The sequence below is a fragment of the Lithobates pipiens genome, unplaced genomic scaffold, assembly GCF_037356315.1.
Source record: "Lithobates pipiens isolate NorthernLeopardFrog02 unplaced genomic scaffold, aLitPip1_a1.2 Scaffold_13, whole genome shotgun sequence".
Taxonomy (NCBI): domain Eukaryota; kingdom Metazoa; phylum Chordata; class Amphibia; order Anura; family Ranidae; genus Lithobates; species Lithobates pipiens.
In genome coordinates, this window is record NW_027507718.1 from 20,966,074 (window position 1) to 20,987,090 (window position 21,017).

The 21,017-nt window shown below is 45.7% G+C and overlaps 1 protein-coding gene across 2 annotated transcripts in view; it reads right to left on the reverse strand.

Moving 5' to 3' along the window:
• Positions 1-21,017, reverse strand: part of VPS13A (vacuolar protein sorting 13 homolog A) — a 327,166-nt gene that overhangs the window by 83,334 nt on the left and 222,815 nt on the right. For both annotated transcript variants that reach the window (XM_077474893.1, XM_077474892.1), the window contains exon 68: positions 20,770-20,884. In XM_077474893.1, coding sequence (XP_077331019.1) covers positions 20,770-20,884 — 115 coding nt within the window. The remainder of the gene's footprint in view (positions 1-20,769; positions 20,885-21,017) is intronic.

Consider the following 21,017-nt stretch of genomic DNA (forward strand, 5'->3'; position numbering starts at 1 on the left):
TCTAGCCTAAAAAATATAAAATGTGCAATACTTTTATCAGCTTAATAATTAAACATGAACTCCAGTTTACTACAAAATGTAACCTTGCTGTGCCCTTCGTTCCCACCTGATAAATGCTTGTTTATTGTAAGGGGTTAGGTAAAAATGCTTATCTTATTTCTTGCCTTCACCTCTGGATATGACCAGTTCACTGAAGTTGCTTCCCTTTGTTACTTTGTCGCAACTCTCAGATGGTCCTGCTTTGTATGCGAGGATGCCAAGGGCTGCCCACATCTCAGAAGTGTTGGAGAGTAGGGCTGCAACTAACGATTACTTTCATAATCGAATAGTTGGCCGATTATTGTTTCGATTAATTGGATATTAATCTTAAAAAAAGTGTGGTGCACAATTTAGTTGATATGTAAAGTTTAAAGGGGTTGTAAAGCTACTTTTTTTTAAATCAATATTTGATCTATATGTAGCATAGATCAGGAATATAGCTGTTATTTCTGCAGAAATTTTCGATTTACCTGTTATTTGCATATGCTTTTCTGAACTTCCTCCTTTAGTGTATCTACGATTTCCTCAGCTTCCGGTTTTTAGAGTGCGCTCTGTGCAGCAATGCCACGTCTTCAAACTAACTACAATTCCCTTGATGCTTAGCGGCATTGCGCATGCGCAGTGCCACTTTTTCACTATGTCAAAGAACGTGAACAAACCTTGTTCTCATTTCTCCCCGCCCAGCAGCCACAACCATTCCCACCACCCCAGCATGCCCAATACACTGAATAAACATAAAGGGTGCGGAGTAAACACTGTGCTGCTGAGATCATCATTCTGATTGCAATAACATGGTATGGGAGGCAGAGCTTCAGTGTCTTAGACATGCCCGCGGCTCCCCTGCCTCCCATGCCTGTGAACGTACACAGCGTCTACCCACAGGGATGTAGTACCAAGGGAGGGGGCAAGCACGCCGACTAACCCCTAGCCAGAACGGCTTGGATGATGGAGGCAAGCTGACAGAAGAGGAACAGGAAGTGAGAAATTCAGACAAAGAAAAAATACATTTAGATGGGAAATCGAAGGAAAAAGGTAAGTGAACTAACAATGCACTAGCTTAACCGATTCCCGAACGGTGCACAACAATGAACGTCGACAGAATGGCACGGCTGCTCAAATGGGCGTACCTGTACGTCCCTTTGAATTTACCGCCATGCCATTGCGTGCGCGCCGCGAGCCCGCCGCAAGCTCCTTGAGTAGTGATCAGTGATGTGTCACACACAGCCCCCCCCCAGTTAGAATCACTCCTTAGGACACACTTAACCCCTACAGCGTCACCTAGTGTTAACCCTTTCACTGCTAGTCACATTTACACAGCAATCAATGCAATTTTAATCGCACGGATCGCTGTATAAAATGTGAACGGTCCCAAAAATGTGTCAAAATTATCAGATGTCTCCGCCATAACTTTGCAATAAAAAAAAAAATCGCTGATCGCCACCATTACTAGTAAAAAAAAAAAGTTATTCATAAAAATGCCATAAAACTATCCCCTATTTTGAACGCTATTACTTTTGCAAAAACCAATTTATTTATTATTTACTTATTGCGATTTTTTTACCAAAAATATGTAGAAGAATACGTATCGGCCTAAACTGAGGAAAATGTTTTTTTTTTTTATATATTTTTGGGGGGTATTTATTATAGCAAAAAGTAAAAAAATTAAAATAAAGAAAGCTCTATTTGTGGGGAAAAAAGGACATCAGTTTTGGGAGCCACGTCACACGACCGCACAATTTTTCAGTTAAAGCGATGCAGTGCCAAATCGCAAATACTGCTCTGGTGTTTGGCCAGCCAAATGGTACAGGGCTGAAGTGGTTAAAGGAACCTAATGAGAAAATAAAAAACGAACCTTTACAACCCCTTTAAAATAAAATAAAAAGTCAATTAATTCTTATACATCTCTATGCAGTGGTAAACATAAATAACCAACTATATGGTTAGGGAGCAAAAATCTCTAGTCCACTCAGATGGGCAGAAGAGATATACTGTATGTACTAGAGGTTGAATCTGGTAAATATCATTCGACTCAGAGATCACATTTTTTATTTAAAAAAAAAAAAAATGTTCAGACAGAACTGTAATATATTATTTATGACAGACTCCCTTGTCACAGGCAGGTGGCTTGATAAAATGCTACCTGATGTCGCTTTTGCTGGCCATAAAAAAACCTCTTCCGTCCAAAAAAAAATGTAACGTTTGTTTGAATTTCCAATCGTTAGTGGGGTTAAATCGACGTTTGTTTTCGACCACAGTGATGGGAAAATTTGAAAGAAAAGAATAGAAAACTTCTTGGTCAAAATAATTTTCAGACAGTGTATGTGGGTTTTCGTTCAGAAATTATAGTGCCCTGCAAAAGTATTTTCCCCCACACCTTGGCATTTTTCGCGTTTTGTTGCCTTACAACCTGGAATAAACATTTTTTTTTGAGGATTTGCATCATTTAAATTTAAAGAATATGCCCATAACTTTGAAGCTTTTTTTTTTTATTATTGTGAAGCAAACAAATAGGACAAAAGACAGAAAAAGTAAATGTGCATTTCTATTCATCCCCCTAAAGTCAATACTTTGTAGAGTCACCTTTTGCAGCCATCACAGCTCCAAGTCGCTTTGGATAAGTCTCTATGAGCTTGCCACATATTACCAGTGGGATTTTTGCCCATTCCTAATTGCAAAACTGCTCCAGCTCCTTCAAGTTGGAAGGTTTGCGCTTGGGAACAGCAATCTTTAATTCTGACCACAGATTTTCTCTTGGATTGAGGACTGGGCTTTGACTAGGCCATGCCAACACATTTACATGTTTCCCCTTAAACCTCTCAAGTGTTGCTTTAGCAGTGTGTTTGGGGTCATTGTCCTGCTGGAAGGTGAACCTCCGTCCTAGCCTCAAATCACACACAGAGTGGTACAGGTTTTGCTCAAGAATATTCCTGTATTTAGCACCATCCATCTTTCCCTAAACTCTGACCAGTTTCCCACTCCTGACTGCTGAAAAAAATCTGCACAGCATGATGCTGCCACCACCATGTTTCACTGGTGTTGTTTGGGTGATATGATGTGTTTGCGTTTTCTTTGATGGCCAAAAAATAGGATTTTTATATACAGCTTACCTGTAAAATCCTTTTATTGAGAGTACATCACGGGACACAGGAGCTCATTACATAGTGAGTTATACAGGCACCTCTGGTGATTGGACACTGGTTAACCCCAATTAAGGAGAATTCCTCCCCTATATAACCCCTCCCATATGGGAGGCACCTCAGTTTTGTAGCAAAGCAATAGGAAACCACGTAAAACCAAGAGGGGCGGGAGCCCTGTGATGTACTCTCAAGAAAAGGATTTTACAGGTAAGCTGTATACAAAAATCCTATTTTCTTGATCATACATCACGGGACACAGGAGCTTCATTACATAGTGGGATGTCCAAAAGCAATGCTCAGATTGAGGGGAGGGAGACACAGATCATAATTATAGACCGCCATGGACCGGAGGACCTAAACTGCGGCCTGCAGTACACTGCGCCCAAAGGCGATATCCTCTTGCCCTCTGACATCCACCTGATAGAATCTGGTGAATGTGTGGACTGATGACCAAGTTGCAGCCTTACAGATCTGAGCCAGGGAGGCCTGGTGATGCACTGCCCAAGAAGCACTTGCAGCCCTAGTAGAGTGCACTTTCACTTGAAAAGGAGGGATTTTTCCTTTAACACTATAGGCCTGAGAAATAATCTGTCTAATCCACCTTGAGAGAGTGGATTTTGATGCCGCCTGGCCCTTCCTAGGGCCTTCCGGCAAAATAAATAAGCAATCAGTTTTCCTTATCTGAGCAGTTGCTTGAAGATAGATACTGATTGCCCTAACCACATCCAAAGTGTGCAAAGATTCTTCTTCTGCGGACTGTGGGTCCGGAAAAAAGGATGGTAGGATTACATCTTGATTCAAATGGAATCCCGAAACCACCTTGGGTAGAAAGGACCTGTTGGGACGCATGACCACCCGGTCCTTATGAACAATTAGATACGGCTCTTTGCTGGAGAGAGCTGCTAGTTCTGACACTCTTCTAGCCGTGGATATGGCTACCAAGAAAACCAATTTTTTGGTCAAAAGAACTAATGAAGCCAGATGCAAAGGTTCAAAAGGTTGCCCCTGCAAAGCCGAGAGAACCAAATTCGGTTCCCATGGGCATACCGGAGGTTTGACTGGTGGCCTTATCCGCATAGCCCCCTGGATGAAAGAACGCACCAGGGAATGCGATGCAAGTGGCTTTTGAAAAAACACTGACAAGGCCGAAATCTGCACCTTGATAGTGCTTATGGCCAAATTCATTTCTAGGCCTGACTGGAGGAAAGCCAAGATCCTGATAATGACATACTTTCTAGGATTAAATTGAATGAGTGGTGTTGCGCTCCTAAAAACAAATTTCGCTGTTGGATACTTTAAAATATAAAATACATAAGGTGTCCAGAGGTATGGATCAGATACTGTCTAGAGTAAAAAGCTTTTGCAGAATATATAAAAACATAAAAAACACAAAAAATGTATAAAAAGCATGTATATAAATTATATATCATAGACAATAATACACAGTGTATAAAAAGTAGTTAGTGCCATAATATAAATGTGCAAAAAACGCAAACAAGTGCAAACAAGTAGATAACTAGCAAGACTGTGCAACATATGCAATGTGCAAAAATATATATATATCCCAAAGTAGAACGTGGAGATTTAAAGTAGTCCACGGTTATAAGTGGTGCAAGTGTGGCAGTGTTTCCAAAGACACTGCGTGTAGATCTAGAGCTCTCCAGGTGATACTGTGACTTTTGTGTGGAAATACACTCTTCAGTGTCAACTGACACTCGTGGCTGTGCTAGGTTATTGCCTTACTGCTGTAAGGTAAACAGCATGTAGAAAAAGGAGGAAGGGGTTAACACTCTCACGCTGTGGTGTTGCTGCGCGTCCCTTATTGGGTATGCAGTGAAAGCCTGGGGGGTCCTTGAGCGGTCCTTCCATTTTCTCTCACGCTGTATTGGTCTCATATATTCAGTGTAAGGTAAGGTATAAAAAAGTGAATACAGAGCCTACCATCGTGTAGTATTTTTCAATGTGATAGCGGTTTATTAAATAAAATCAATTGATTACTCACATTTCATAAAATAAATAAATGCAATGTAAAAACGAGCGCCGAGCTCGTACCTGACCGTCTCTTCCGGTTTCTCTATGCCTCTGTATCCTATAATATATGAGACCAATACAGCGTGAGAGAAAACGGAAGGACCGCTCAAGGACCCCCCAGGCTTTCACTGCATACCCAATAAGGGACACCACAGCAAGAGTGTTAACCCCTTCCTCGTTTTTCTACATGCTGTTTACCTTACAGCAGTAAGGTAATAACCTAGCACAGCCACGAGTGTCAGTTGACACTGAAGAGTGTATTTCCACACAAAAGTCACAGTTTCACCTGGAGAGCTCTAGATCTACACTCAGTGTCTTTGGAAACACTGCCACACTTGCACCACTTATAACCGTGGACTACTTTAAATCTCCACGTCCCACTTTGGGATATATATACATTTTTGCACATTGCATATGTTGCACAGTCTTGCTAGTTATCTACTTGTTTGCACTTGCTTGCGTTTTTTGCAGATTTATTTTATGGCACTAACTACTTTTTATACACTGTGTATTATTGTCTATGATATATAATACATTCTTTTTATAAATTTTTTGTGTTTTTTTATATGTTTTTATATATTCTGCAAAAGCTTTTTACTCTAGACAGTATCTGATCCATACCTCTGGAAACCTTATGTATTTTATATTTTAAAGTATCCAACAGCGGAATTTGTTTTTAGGAGCGCAACACCACTCATTCAATTTATTCCTTTACACATTTGGCCATCAGTTTGGCCCTGACGGTGTATGCAGCACCCATAGAAACACATATAGATTTTCCCCCTTCCCCCTTAGCGCAGGAGCACCTACCCTTACATACTTTCTAGGATGCCATTCCCTGAGTTCACACCAGGAAACATATGCCCTCCAGATTTTGTAGTAAATGAGCCTGGAGGCCGGCTTTCTGGCATTAACCAGAGTAGAAAGGACTGGCCCCGAAAGCCCACGGTCTCTCAGAATGTGGGTCTCAGCAGCCAAACCGTCAAATTCAGACTGTGTAAAGCAGGATGGTAAATTGGACCCTGTGAGAGCAGATCTGGCCGGAGAGGGAGAATTCACAGCCTGCCTACTGCCAACTTCATGACCTCTGCGTACCACGGTCGCTTGGGCCAAGCCGGGGCTACCAAAAGAACCGATTTTGTCTCCCTCTTGACTCTTCCCAGGAACCGCGACAGAAGCGGGCACGAGGGAAAGGCATAAATCAGATTGTACTGATCCCAGGGAATTGTCAGAGCATCTGACCCCTGAGCAAGTGTATCTCTTGTTCTTGACACAAATTTGTCCAGTTTTCTGTTGAACCTGGACGCAAACAGATCTATGTCTGGAGTACCCCACCTGTGACATATGTCCCAAAACACGTCGGGGTGCAGAGCCCATTCTCCTGGGCACAACTGCTGGCGGCTCAGAAAATCCGCCTGCCAATTTTCCACTCCTGGAATGAAGACTGCAGAAAGGCATGGAACATGCTTTTCTGCCCAGACAAGCATGCGATTCACCTCTTTTTGCGCAACCAGACTCCTGGTACCGCCCTGGTGGTTGATATAGGCCACTGCAGTGGCATTGTTGGACTGAACCTGAACAGGGAGACCCCGTAGTCTGGAAGACCAGTTTATGAGAGCCATATAAACTGCTCAGATCTCCAAGACATTTATGGGCAATAACTTCTCGATCGCAGACCCTTTCCCCTGTGAGCACGTCTCCTCTAACACTGCTCCCCAGTCTGTCAGGCTGCCATCTGTCGTAATAACCTTCCATGGAAGAGGAAGAAAAGTTTTGCCTTTCAGCAAATTCTCGGTTTGTAACCACCAGACGAGAGACTCTTGCGTGTCCCTGGGGATAGACACATACGAAGATCCAAGGATTGGGGCTTCCTGTTCCAAGCCGCAAGGATGCATCTTTGCAGAGGCCTTGAGTGGAACTGGGCGAATGGAACTGCCTCGAAGGAGGCGACCATTTTCCCTAACAGTCTCATGCACAACCGAATGGGGGGAAGATCTCCTGCCCAGAATTAGGCGCACCAGATCCCCAATGGCCAAGGCTTTTGGCCTTGGAAGAAACAACTTGCCCTGAGCGGTGTCGATAAACATACCCAGGTATTCCAACCTGGTAGCGGGCTGTAGGGATGACTTTTCTAGGTTTATAATCCAACCTAGGCGTTCCAGGTGTTCTAGCGTTCTGGTAACACTGTGGTTCAGGAACGCTACTGTTTTCTCCATGAGAAGCAAGTCGTCTAGATAAGCCATGACGGCTATACCCTGAGCTCTTAGGTTTGCCAAGAGAGGGTCCAGAATCTTTGTGAAGACTCGAGGGGCCGTAGCGAGCCCGAACGGCAAGGCCACAAATTGAAAATGGCGCCGCTCTACCGCGAACCTTAGATACTTTTGGTGTGCGGGAAAATTGGCACATGGAGATATGCATCCTTGATGTCTATTGATGCCATAAACTCTCCCCCGTGCAGCGAGGAGACCACAGTACGAATTGACTGCATTCGGAAGGACCAGATGCGTAAAAACCGGTTCAGATCCTTCAGATCCAGGATAGGTCTGACACTTCCATTTGGCTTCGGAATGGTAAAGAGATTCAAGTAAAACCCTGAACCCTGTTCTTTTGGGTCCACTTCTACTATCACCCCCTGGGATAGTAAGTGATCTAAGGGCAGAAATAGCGTTTTTTGCTTTACTGGGTCCCTGGGGATCCTTGACCTTAGAAAACGAGAAGGTGGAATCTCCTGAAACTCTAGCTTGTAGGCCAGAGATACCGAAGAGATCACTCACTTGTCCCGGATCTCTTCCCGCCAGGCTTCTGCAAACTGCAGGAGCCTTCCCCCCACTCGGCCGAGCGGGGGCACCCCTTCACAAGGAAGCTTTTGGGCTCTGCTTAGCAGGCTTCCCCCCCCCCCCCCCCCAAGTCTTTTTCTGCCCCTGGGCCCAGCCCTGAGCCTTTCCTGTAGAGGAGGGTTGAGAAGGCCGTCGCCACTGCTTAGAGCTTGATCCTCCGGGAGAGAGAGAACGCCTAAATGATGGACGTTTGCTCCTTTTGACTGGAAGGAGAGTAGATTTACCCCCTGAAATTTTTTGGACGAATTTGTCCAATTCTTCTCTAAACAAGCGTTCCCCTTTAAACGGGAACCCAATCAAATGCTTCTTGCATGATAGCTCAGCTGCCCAATTCTTTAGCCATAGGGCCCTTCGCATGTGTACCAACAGGAGAGACAAATGAGATGCTTGATGGACAGAATCCAAAATTGCATCAATCATGAAACACAGAATTTGAGGTATTTCTGCATAATTCTCCACTTCCTCACTGGGAAGGAGGCCAAGCATCTGCTTAACCTGTTCCTTGAGGAACTGACACAACCCCACGGCTGCGACTGTAGGTTGCACTACAGCGCCAGTCATGGAAAAGGAGGCTTTTAATGTCTCCAACTTCTTATCAGTTGGATCTTTAAATACCTGAGCATTATCCAACGGACAGGTCAGGTTTTTATTCACGCAAGAAACAGCCGCATCGACATATGGGACCCCCCCATTTCTTGGTGAAACTTTCCTCCAGACGATAATGCATAGAAAACCTTTTAGGAGGAGCAAACAGTTTATCGGGATGTCCCCAATCCTCATACAACAATTTATCCATTAAGGGATGAATTGGAAAGGAAAAAGCAGTCTGTGGGACTTTCCTGACTCCCAAGGACGTAGCGACTTCAGCAGCAAGCATTCTGAATGTGGTACGCACCAATTCAGTATAATACTGTACCTGTTTTCTCAGCGCCTGGGAGGAGGGGACTCTCTCTTCTTCCTCTGATTCCTCCGACTGCTCAAGATCCCTGTCCCAAGATAGGGATCTCCCCTCATTGTCAGAAGAATCATCTGAAAGAGGAATCTCAGCAGAGGGAAGGGATCTACCCCTTTTCCTGCTATCCTTCAGTGAAGCAGAAATAAAATTCATGATTCTCCCTTCAAAACCCTCCAATGTAGCCCTAAGGGAGTCCTCAGTGACTTATACCGGGGCTGAGACATTAGGAGAGGCTGCAAAACCTGACAGGGGCACTGACTCCTCCTGTGAGGCTGGCTCCAGTCTTGCAGAGGGGGATGGTAACTTACAGGCATTTTTAGAACCCCTGGACCTAGGCGGTGATTTACCAGTGCCTTTGTTACCTCCCCCTGAGACCCTCTTACGAGGAGACATAGCTACAAGCAGAGGTACTAATACAAAGTGCAATCACTGTTGTGCTTAAAGTCTCACAATAAATATATATGCTTAAACTGCACAACCTGATGCTGAGTAGGTGTCTAAGGTTTGCCTGGATCCAATCCCTTGGGATGCTTACTGCCCACAGCTCCTGTGTCTCACACTTACAGCCCCCTGACGCTCTGGGCTTTTTAAAACTTCTGCCTGGCGCCTGCTCAGTACAGCGCCGTGTACACCAACGTGCACGGCTCACAACCACACTCCCCCCTCCTCCATTAGCCCGGGAGCGTGCTCGGCGCGCGTGCACGAGGACCGCCGGAATCCAGGGGGGGAGGGGGAGGGAATCTCCATCAGAGCTGCTTGGGACCCCCAGACTACGTGGGACCCCTGTATTACTTTTGTTGTGGCAGGGATTGCAGTGGAGACGTGAGACCTCTGGAGAACCAGGCTTCACTGAGCGTGTGTACTGAAATGTAAGTATGCATCAGGCTGCTCTTACTCCATCTAGTGGTGGAAACCAGGTAAGACATACTACTACTCAAATGAAGAAATCCATAATATAATTATATATAGGATTAAATTCCCTTACCTGTCCTCGCCGCAGGAATTGCTGAAAACAGACAGATTCCAGCCTTCACCCATCATGGCGGGCAGAGTTGTGCCAACCTTCAGGTTTTTTGGGGTTCTTTCTCAGAAGAACCTCCTACCTGGACCTTGTAAAAGACTCTGCCAGAAACTTTCGTGCCACTATGTAAATAGTACACCAAATCTGGCCAGAGCCCAGTCTTCCAATAGGAGAGGACTTACAGGCCAAACCTTGTTTCTTCGGATGATGAGGCCCGGGTACCATACCATCTTGGGAGTCAAAATATCGGCCCGAGATATGGATCCGGTTTGTTGTAGCCCTTAGACCCCCGCAGGGACCTGCACAGAGCTTTCTTCATAGCACATGTTTTACGTGACCAACCACCATAGTCACTGGCGAAAAAACTGAGGTGCCTCCCATATGGGAGGGGTTATATAGGGGAGGAATTCTCCTTAATTGGGGTTAACCAGTGTCCAATCACCAGAGGTGCCTATATAACCCACCATGTAATGAGCTCCTGTGTCCCGTGATGTATGATCAAGAAAGTTAAATTTTAGTCTCACCAGACCAGAGCACCTTCCTTCATACATTTTGAGAGTCTCCCACATGCATTTTTTGCAAACTCAAAACATGCCATTTTGTTTTTTGCTTTAAGTAATGGCTTTCTTCTAGCCACTCTGCCATAAACTCTAAACTCTATGGAGCGTACGGCTTATTGTTGTCCTAAGTACAGATAATCTATTCTCTGCTGTGGAATTCTGCAGCTCCTTCAGGGTTGCCTTAGGTTTCTGTGCTGCCTCTCTGTTTAATGCCCTCCTTGCCCAGTTCGTGAGTTTTGGTTTGCTGTTGTGCCATGTTTTTTCCATTTGGTTATGATCGAATTGATGGTGCTCCTAGGGATCATCAGAGATTTGGATATTTTTTTATAACTTAACCCTGACTTGTACTTCTCAACACATTGTCCCTTACTTTTTTGGAGAGTTCCTTAGTCTTCATTGCAGTGTTTGGTTAGTGGTGTCTCTTGCTTAGGTGTTGCAGACTCTGGGGCCTTTAAAAAGGTGTGTATATGACAGATCATGTGACACTTGGATTTCACTCAGGAGGACATTATTTCAGTAATTACGTGACTTCTGAAGGTAACTGGTTGCAGCAGAGCTTTTTATGGGCTTCATAACAAAGGGGGTGAATACATACGAACATGCCAATTATCAGTTTTTTATTTCTGATATATAGTTTTATGTATATATTTTTCTAATTTTACTTCACCAACTTAGACTATTGCGTTCTGATCCATCACATATAATTCATATTAAAAATAAAACATTGAACTAAAGGCTGTAATGTAACAAAATGGGTAAAAAGGCCAAGGGGGGTGAATACATTTGCAAGGCACTGTATATTCATTTTAAAACTGGATGTTAAAAGCAAGTGAAATTTTCAAACATTCTTTCATTCAGCGAATGTACAAAGATTTTTTGTATAAATATTCTTGTCTGCAAATCGATACATGTGTGTCCAGCATAAGGCTCAGTTCACACCTATGCAGTTTGCTTTGGTTTCTTTAGTGCTTTAGTTTAATTTTGCTGTGGTTTGTGTTTTGCATTCTTTATGCTTTTTTTTGCCCAATTTGTTGTTGGGCAGATTAAAAAAATACAAATCGCGGCAAAACGCACTAAATGCTTTTCTGCAGCTTCTCCATTGAAGTCAATTGAACCAAAACATTTTGAAAAAACAGCTCCTCTCTTAGCCAGTGGGTTGTTATTGCTTTATTACTAGGAGATACTAGGCATTAGTTGTAATACAACACTCAGAACTCTTAGTTCCGCCCAGGAGGCGGTCTCTTGGGCAACAACCCTCCAGCCTGCCATGCAGTCATCAGTATGTCAACAAGCAGTATAACGTAAAGATAAAAAGGAGGGGCGGGTGCTGCGTCGATTGGTGAATTACAGAGACCGACTGACACAGCTCCTCTCTTAGCCATTGGGACATCTCCAAGCAGTGCCAAACGAGGGGTGGGAAAACAGCATAGAAACTTCTGAAACCATGTCAAGTGGGAACTAGTGAAACTTCACCTACAAAAAAACAACAGTGCATGGAGAAATCCACCACAAAATTAGGGTACCCTCAACAGGAGTGACTACCCACAACCGCACCAAAAACTGCAGAATGTAATGCAACAGCGCATTAACTTAAGGGTACTGCGTTTTTAACTAAAAACCAGGAAAAAAGAAAATATATTGCATATTCAATTGCAACTATATGGCCGGCTGCAAAACTTTGCGGCCAAAACAGGCATCAGCCGATGCACTGATGTCTACCTTGTAGAACTTGGTAAATGTGTGGACAGACGACCAGGTCGCCGCTTTACACACCTGCGCAACAGACGCTTGGTGTCGGAAGGCCCAAGATGTTCCGATTGCCCTTGTGGAGTGGGCCGTGACCGAAAAGGGGGGCACCTGCCCCTTCAAGGCGTAGGCTTGCACTACAATCTGTCTGATCCACCTGGAAATGGTGGCCAACGAGACCGCCATGCCTTTCTTTGGACCAGTCACCGAAACAAACAATGAGCCTGACTTTCGAAAGGAAGCAGTGGCAGACAAATACACCTTAAGAGCCCGAACCACGTCCAGAGCGTGAAGGGCCACTTCCTTAGGGTGTTTTGGCTTAGGACACAGAGATGGTAACACAATGTCCTCATTGATATGAAAACCCTAGACCAATTTCGCCGGAAAAGACTGTTGCGGACGCAACACCACCTTATCCTTGTGGATAACCAGATAAAGCGACTTGCAGGACAAGGCTTCCAGTTCCGAAACCCTCCTGGCCGATGTGATGGCCACTAGAAAGACAATTTTCTGGGAAAGAGTCAACAGAGGAATCTCCCTGATATTTTCAAACTGCGGTTTTTGAAGCGCATGTTGCACCCCCTGAACAAAGGTACTCACTAATGAGTGAGACACCAGGGGGTCGCTGAAAGAAGACAGCCAAGGGTGAAATTTGCCCCTTAATGGGGCTTAACTCCAATTTCTGTTCTACTCCCTGCTGAAGAAACAGCAGGATCCTGGATATGGAAAAGGAGCTCGGGCACCATCCTTTCTCCTCACACATGGAGAGGTATGATGATATATCTTCCAAGAAGATTTCCACGCCCTCAACATAGTTGGGATCATAGAGTCCAATAAACCCTGGTTCCTGAACACCTGGCTCTCAAAAGCCATGCCGTTAAAGCCAGCAATGGTAAAGCAGGATGGAGAATCGGACCTTGAGACAGAAGGTCCTCTCGTAACGGCAGTCGCCATGGGGCGTCCGCCACCAGGCGTACCAGGTCTGCGTACCAAGGACGCTGAGGCCAATCTGGGGCAATCAGTATTACTGGGATCCCCTCGACTTCCACTCAGCGAAGCAGACGTAGCAACATTTTTAGTTGAGGAAAGGCGTAGATCAGCTGGTACTGATCCCACGGAGCCATCTGCCCACAGATCTCGTCCTGGACATGAATCTCGGCACCTTCCGATTGAGACGGAAGGCCAGAAGATCCACATCTGGTGCGCCCCACCTCAGGCACAGTAGCCTGAATACCTCTGGATGCAACGCCCATTCTCCTGGGTCCAGCATCTGGCGACTCAGATAGTCCCCCTGCCAGTTCTCCACACCCAGGATGTAAATGGCCGACAAGGCTGTTACATGTCGCTCTGCCCACCGAAGTATGTGAGAGACCTCCCGTGCGGCGGCTGAGCCTTTTGTACCCCCTTGGTGATTGACGTATGCCAGAGCCGTGGCGTTGTCTGACTGGATCCTGATTGGATGCCCCTGAAGTCTCATCGAACATGTGGAGAGGCAAAGCCTGATCACTCTTAGCTCGAGCAGATTGATCGGTAACTTGGATTCTTCCGCCGACCAAAAGGCCCTGAGCCGACTGAACCCCCATCACTCCACCCCAGCCGGATAGGCTGGCATCCGTTGTGATCACTGTCCACTTCAGAGGTAGGAACGACTTCCCGGACTGAATCACCGGGGACCTCAGCCACCAGATCAGTGATTATCTGACTAACTGGCTCACCTGGATCTGTCGATCCAGGGACAACTGAGATTTGTCCAATTTTGTCAAAATCTCCTTCTGCAGGACTCTGGTGTGGAACTGGGCATATGGTACTGCCTCGAAGGAGGCTACCATGAGCCCCAGGACTCACATGCAGAAGCGGAGCGACGACCACTTGCGATTCCTCAGCAGTTCAGCAGTTTTACCGCGGATCTGAGAGTCTGCAGTTTGTCTGAAGGGAGAAACACTCTCGCTTCCCTGGAGTCCAGCAGCAAGCCCAAGTACACAACAGCCACCCAAATTCTTGCAGGGTCTGCAAGGTGATCCCCACATCCTCCTCTAATTCTGAGGTGGAAGATGTCCTCAGGAGGAGATAGTCTAGGTATCCCACGTTGCCACAGCAACGCCAAAACTGGAGCCAATACCTTGGTAAAGACTCGGGGGGCTGATGCCAGACCAAAAGGGAGAGCCTTAAACTGGTAGTGGGCTTCCCCAACTGCAAATCGCAGTAACTTTTGATGCCGAAGGCATATGGGTATGTGCAGGTACACATCCTGGATGTCTAAAGACGCCAGGGAGTCCCCTTGATGGAGTGCAGCTACTACTGAGCGAACTGATTCCATTCTGAACCTCTGCACTTTCACAAAGTGATTGAGGGCTTTTAGGTCCAAGATTGGACGTACCCCTTCCTTCTTGGGAACTACAAACAGATTTGAGTAGAATCCCTGGGAACGTTCCGATTCCGGAACCGGTACAACCACCCTACGACTCAGCAAGTCCCTTACTGCCCACAAGAGGGGCTCCTGGCGAGTCAGGGATACGGGTATGCTGGAGGGGAAGAATCTGTTTGGCGGCCAAGAGAGAAACTCTTGTAGCCGGAGGAAATCAGATCACAGACCCATTGGTCGGATACTCGAGAGGACCACCGGGCTGCAAACTCCCGAAGGCGACCCCCCACCTGAGACATAGGTGGGGAAAACCTTCATGCGGTAGCACTTTTGTTCACAGGCTTGCAGATCCAGGGACGTTTTTGTCCTTCTGTGGTCGTCCTGTCAGGCTGGGGACGTTTAGCCAAAGCTCCGGGTGGACGAAAAAGCCGCTTGTGAGTGGAAAAAGAGGGCCATTGCCTACAGCGTGGCTCATTAGCCTTCCTGGCCTGTGGGAATAGGGTACTCTTACCACCAGTGGCATTTTTAATAATGTCATCCAAAGAGGCTCCAAAGAGCCGGTCACCAAGGAAGGGAAGATCCGTCAGGGCTTTTTCGGATGCCTGGTCAGCAGACCAGCATTTTAACCAAATCAGGCGACTCAGCACCACTGCTGACACTGAAGCCCTGGATAACAGAGGAAGAGTATCCAGGGCCGTGTCACAAACATACTTAAGGCCTTGCAATAGTTGGTCTGCTAGTTCCACGCAGACAGGAGAAGCATGCTGCTCTCCCAATTGGCGGTGCAACAGTTTTGCCCACTCAGTGTCTGCGACACAAGTGCGGACGCCGGTACTGGTCGCACGACAGACCCCACAACGTAAACAAGGAACGAGCCACTGCCTCGGCCTTCCTGTCCGTGGGATCCTTAAAAGCAGGAGTCCCCTCTACCGGGATCGTGGTTACTTTATTTAACCTGGATACAGGGGTCCACGACCGGAGGAGCTGACCACTTCGAGAAGACTTTCCTCAAAAGGGTAACGCACCGCCATGTATTTGGGGACCGAAAAGGTCCATTGCGGCGACCCCATTCCTTGTAAATGAACTAGTCAAAATAAGTCAGATACGGGAACACCTTAGGTGAACGTGCTGGCTTGTGGGACCCAAAGGGGACCGCTACATCAGCAGAGGGATCTGCTCTCTCCTTAATCTTCAGGTTATCACGCACAGCTGTGATAAGTGCTCCAAGAAGTGCCTTGTCACACACGGACCCGGATGGGGACTCATCCTCACTGTCCGAATGGTCCTGGTCAGCGTCATCTAATAAGACAGAACAGGGGTCACCAGCCTCAGCAGGACCCAAGTCTGCGTCAGAGCTCTCCCCAAAGGACGGAGGGGGGGGGGCTGCTTTTTTTCACCCTTGTCCTCACATGCCGCCTCCATCTTGGCAATGAACGAATTGAGGACCGCCGCCAGGGTGTCCATAGGCACTGCGCACTCCGCAGGCGACCCAGTTGCAAATGCCTGGATTTCGGGGGAAGAAACACCAGTTTCTGAAGCCATGCTGACCCTACCATGTCTGCCACCCGAAGGGGACTTAGGACAGTGACAGTCCCACCCTCCTTACTGCCGCTGGCTGAGGGGCTTTTTCCTGCTGGACTCACCACCCTGAGGAGTTCTGCGCTATTCAGCAGGTAGTGCCTGTAGTCCCTGCTGGCTCCCAGGTGCAGAGGAAATAGTGCTGTGTCGGTGGAAGCAGCTGCAAATGGAGCTAAAAACGATCTGAAGTGTGCTCAGGCTTCAAGAAAATGGCCACCCAGTGTCCAGCACAAGGACATAAAACACAGGAAAAATGGCTGTGAGGGCACAGGAGCACATGCTGCCTCTAGAGAACACAAAAATTTTTTTTCAGGCTACAAGAAAATGGCCGCTGGTGTTCTGAATAGGAAATCACCAGGAAAATGGCTGCTGAAGCCCAGGAAAGCATGCTGCCTTTGCCCACACCTAAAATGGTAGCCGAAAGCAGCTAAATGAGCTACAGGGAGAAATCAATGGCGGTGAGCACAGCACTGCGCAGGACATCAGCATGGCCTCACAGACACCTTTCAGGGGCATGAAGAACAGGACCCTGGACACAGCTAGCCAGCGCAACCCCCCCCCCAGGTGAGAGCCCCCCCGGAGAGCCCCTGCATAGACACACACACACCGCTCAGCAGCCACATGCAGCATCCCCCACAGGGAGGGGGGGTGGGAAGATAGGGACAGGGAGAGAAGAGAGGGAGGTGAGGGACCCCCGAATCGACCTCCCAGGAATGCCCAGCTCCTCAGCCCCCCAAGGCAGGGAGAGCTGTACTTACCAGTCCTGAAGAGCTGGGAGACATTCCATCACAGACCCACTAACTGATCAGTACAGGGTGGCTGCTGGCCCGGCATAATGTGACGCAGACATCAGTAGCCCGGTCATATGTATGCCCCAGAGCATAAAAGCTCACCGACCACCTCTGGAGCTGAGGTTTCGTCGTGGCCTGCCTAGCATGTAGCTGCGGCCTGCACACGATCGATGGCCGGACTGGGGAGACTACAAGGGTAAGAGTATCCAGCCTGTCACCCAGCTGGCTGTTGATAGTAGATCACAGGATCAATCATCTTGCGCAAAAAGTCACGCTTCTGCAGAAAAAGGCACGGACCAATGGGCCCGCATGGTTCCTAGGTCCTTCTCCTTCACTAGGCAAAATAAAACTGATGACTGCATGGCAGGCTGGAGGGTTGTTGCCCAAGGAACCGCCCCCTGGGCAAAACTAAGAGTTCTGAGTGTTGTATTACAACTAATGCCTAGTATGTCCTAGTAATAGGGCATAACAACCCAATGGCTAAGAGAGGAGCTGTGTCGGTCGGTGAATATAAGAGAAAGCAAAAATTAGCCCTTTAGACCCGTTTCACACTCACAGCAGGCCGCGTTAGCGGTAAACCGCCACTAGTTCTAGCAACGCTTTACCGTAGTTTTAGCCATTCTTTTCAGCCACTAGCGTGGCGCTTTTAACTCCCACTAGCGGCCAAAGAAAGGGTTAATGCGCTCGACAAGTGCTGCTTTTGGGCAAGGGCAGTGCAGGAGCTGTGTATACACCGCTCCAAAGATGCTGCTTGCAGGACTTTTTCTAATGACCTGCAAGCGCACCGCTCCAGTGTAACACAAAACAAAACAAGCATTTACCCCTGCAGTGCTGCTGTGCGTGTGTGCGTGTGTGTGTTGGAGGTGCATGCAGTGCAAGATGACATTTTTCAGTAACCCAGAGTTCAGCTTTAAGACAAGCATTGTTGGATAAGATAAAGCATTGACAAAACATGACTAGGCAGACTATACCTAGATGGAAATAAATTACCTGAATCTTAATAAAAACATCTATGGCTGAACACAATAACAAAATGTCCCGTTTTGTATACCATTTATTTTCAAATACAAGTATTTTAAAGTGTAAAACAAAAGATTAACAAAAGTGAGTGGACATGCATGAAAAGCATACGTTGATGCAAATTTAAACAATGAATGATGATCAATGAAATGCACACCAAAACATGGATTTATAGGAAACAAAACAGAGAGACTCTGCAGTTAAAGTTCATAATTTACCTCAAAAATGTAAATGTTTTAGCATCCTATAAATGCATAATAAGTGTAAAATTGGCCTAAATGATTATATGCTGTGATCACAGAATGCATGTAGTATACAAAGGCATATTAATCTGCATTGCATATGTGTGTGACTACTTTGACTGTACTGCCTTTTCAGATTGGCTCCCTGTAGGTCCTTAGACATTACATGAGTGCTGATCTGACTTTCAACCCACATTTGAAGGCGCACTAATATCTATGAGCTACTCGCAGGCACCACTATTCAGTGCTTACCTGTGGAAATATTATAAATGGGTATGGAAAACCTTACTCTGTCACTTTTGTTTTCTCCATTGACTGCAGTGTGCCTTCCCCGTTTTGCTCCATAAGCTTAAAAACCAACTACTGTATTCATGTTTAATGCACTGACAGGCCAAGATGCCCCTGCCTTGTGCCGACATAGCTAATTACACTGAAATGTCCAGGACTAGCTTGATCCAGCGATGTTGTACAAGAGGCTCCGGTGTCCAGGACTCTCCCTCCTCATTGGCTGAGACAGACAGCACCATTGGCTCCCGCTGCTGTCGAAGTGAGTGAGCTGGAGAGAGAGGGGGTGAGGCCAGGCCACGACTCTGTATCTTAATGGACACACACAGCAGCAACTCAGCTTGGTGATCCTATGGCAAGCTCCCTGCTTGCCTTTAGTGTCACTTTAAGCCAGCCATAAAGGAAGCAAATTTCTTCTTGAAACCGGCGAGGGGGGGGGGGGATGGGGGTAAGATCCAGCAGGCTGGATTTACCCAAGTTGATTGATCAACTCGGTACATGCAGCTTGCCCATCCATAGGTCGAACCATCTATGGCCGGCCTTAGCATTGCCTGCATTTAAAGTATAACTAAAGGCAAAAGTTTTTTTTTTGTTTTGGATAGAGTGGAGAAAGATTAGAACACCTGTCAGTTTTTATTGCGGTCAGTGTCCCCATTAGAGAGATTTGTCCTGTTTACCATTATCATTGAAAGTAAAAGAAAATCCCAAATTTTGGGTTGTCTCCAGAAAAGTAATAGAGGGAAATCTTCTAATGGGGACACTAGTTCTGGTGACCTCGGGGTCCCCAAGAGATTCCCTTAATTTGCCGGAATTTCCTCTCACTTCCTGTTTTGGCTATGGAACAGCAAGTGAAGGTAAACCTCCACAGTGGGACAAAGATGGCAAAAATAAACCTTACATGGGTTTCCCTTATTCTATCCGAAATTAAAAAATAAGTTTGGCCTATAGTTCTACATTAAACAATAGCAGAATGCTATGCTATCTTGTGACTCGCACACGTTATCTAAAATTAGAATAGTGTAAACCAAGTTGCATATCCTCATAGTTAATTGGTAAAATCTGACCTTTTCAGAAAACTTACAATTTCTGGAGCTTCCCGATTACACATGGACTGATTTACCTGATCTATGATGATTAATTAGAACTTACAACAACTGGTAATTGGTATTTATACACTGTACAATTGTTCAAGAGTTAGGCAATTTGGCATTCAACAGAATTACAAAACTATGATTTCTCTGTAAAATTACCATGTCACCCAATTTGTTATTCTATTCCTTCAATGTTCTCCTTTTAAATATGTTCTTGCTGGAGAGTAGAACAGGCCAAGCAGGATAACACCCCCCCCACCACAGCAGAAAGATGTACCACTAAATGCATTGCTCTATCATTGCATAACTTGTCTAGTACAATCATTCAATCCATTTCTGTTAATATGTTCTTTTAAAAGTGCTTTTTTTTTTTACTCCCTTTAAAGGACAAAAGTAATTTAGATTCAAAACTACCATAGAAATGTAATAAAAAACAGTACTATTTAATAGTAATAAAAAGTTTTTTTTTCACAGAGATCTCATGTACATGACTGTAAGGAGGCTGCACAGTGTCCAGAGGCTGTGTAAAAACTCAGCGTGACTCGCAGCGGCAGTGCACCCAATTAGAAGATGTGGCTATATGTGGTTATGTGTAGGGGTTTGAGTAAAGCACCAACACGCATATGGACATATGCGCCAAACGCAGATAGCCTGTGTTTGGTGAATAGGTCTGTGTGTGCGCTTTATGTAACCCACATGCATAACCACGTATAGCTGCTTCTTTTAACTGCTGTCTATGGCTGGCTAGAGGCAGGAGCTGTGGGACCCGGGAATGTTTTTACAGAGACTCTGGAGGCTGTATTACTTGGTTACTGCGGTTTGTATGAGCTCTAAATGCTATATCTTTTAATTTGATAATTTTTCTAAAACCAATAAAAAAATATAATAGACAGACTGTACAATACATAGCATTATTATACAAAACTTTGATCTGCAGTCCAAAATCCATAATAGTTGCTTTTTCTTCTACATTTTATAATGAGGTATACTATGTCTTGTATGAAACTTTATACCAAACTTGATATTTTGCCCTTAGATATTGGCATGAGTTTTGTAAAGCTTAGTTCTCATCACCTGTAGCATTTGGCTTCCTGTACCTTCTCTCATCCTGTATGACCTTATAACACCATCTTCGTGTATAAACCTTGGAGGTCGTAGGCTCTCCACATCATCAGAAGTGTCTGTAGCCCTGTGAAGGAAAGGTGCAGTTACATTTCCTGTACTTTTCTTTATTGATACAAGTACCACATTTGCTGTACTTAAGACTTTAATAAATATACAAAACACAATGTAATTAAAACAACACTGTCTAAACCAGAAGT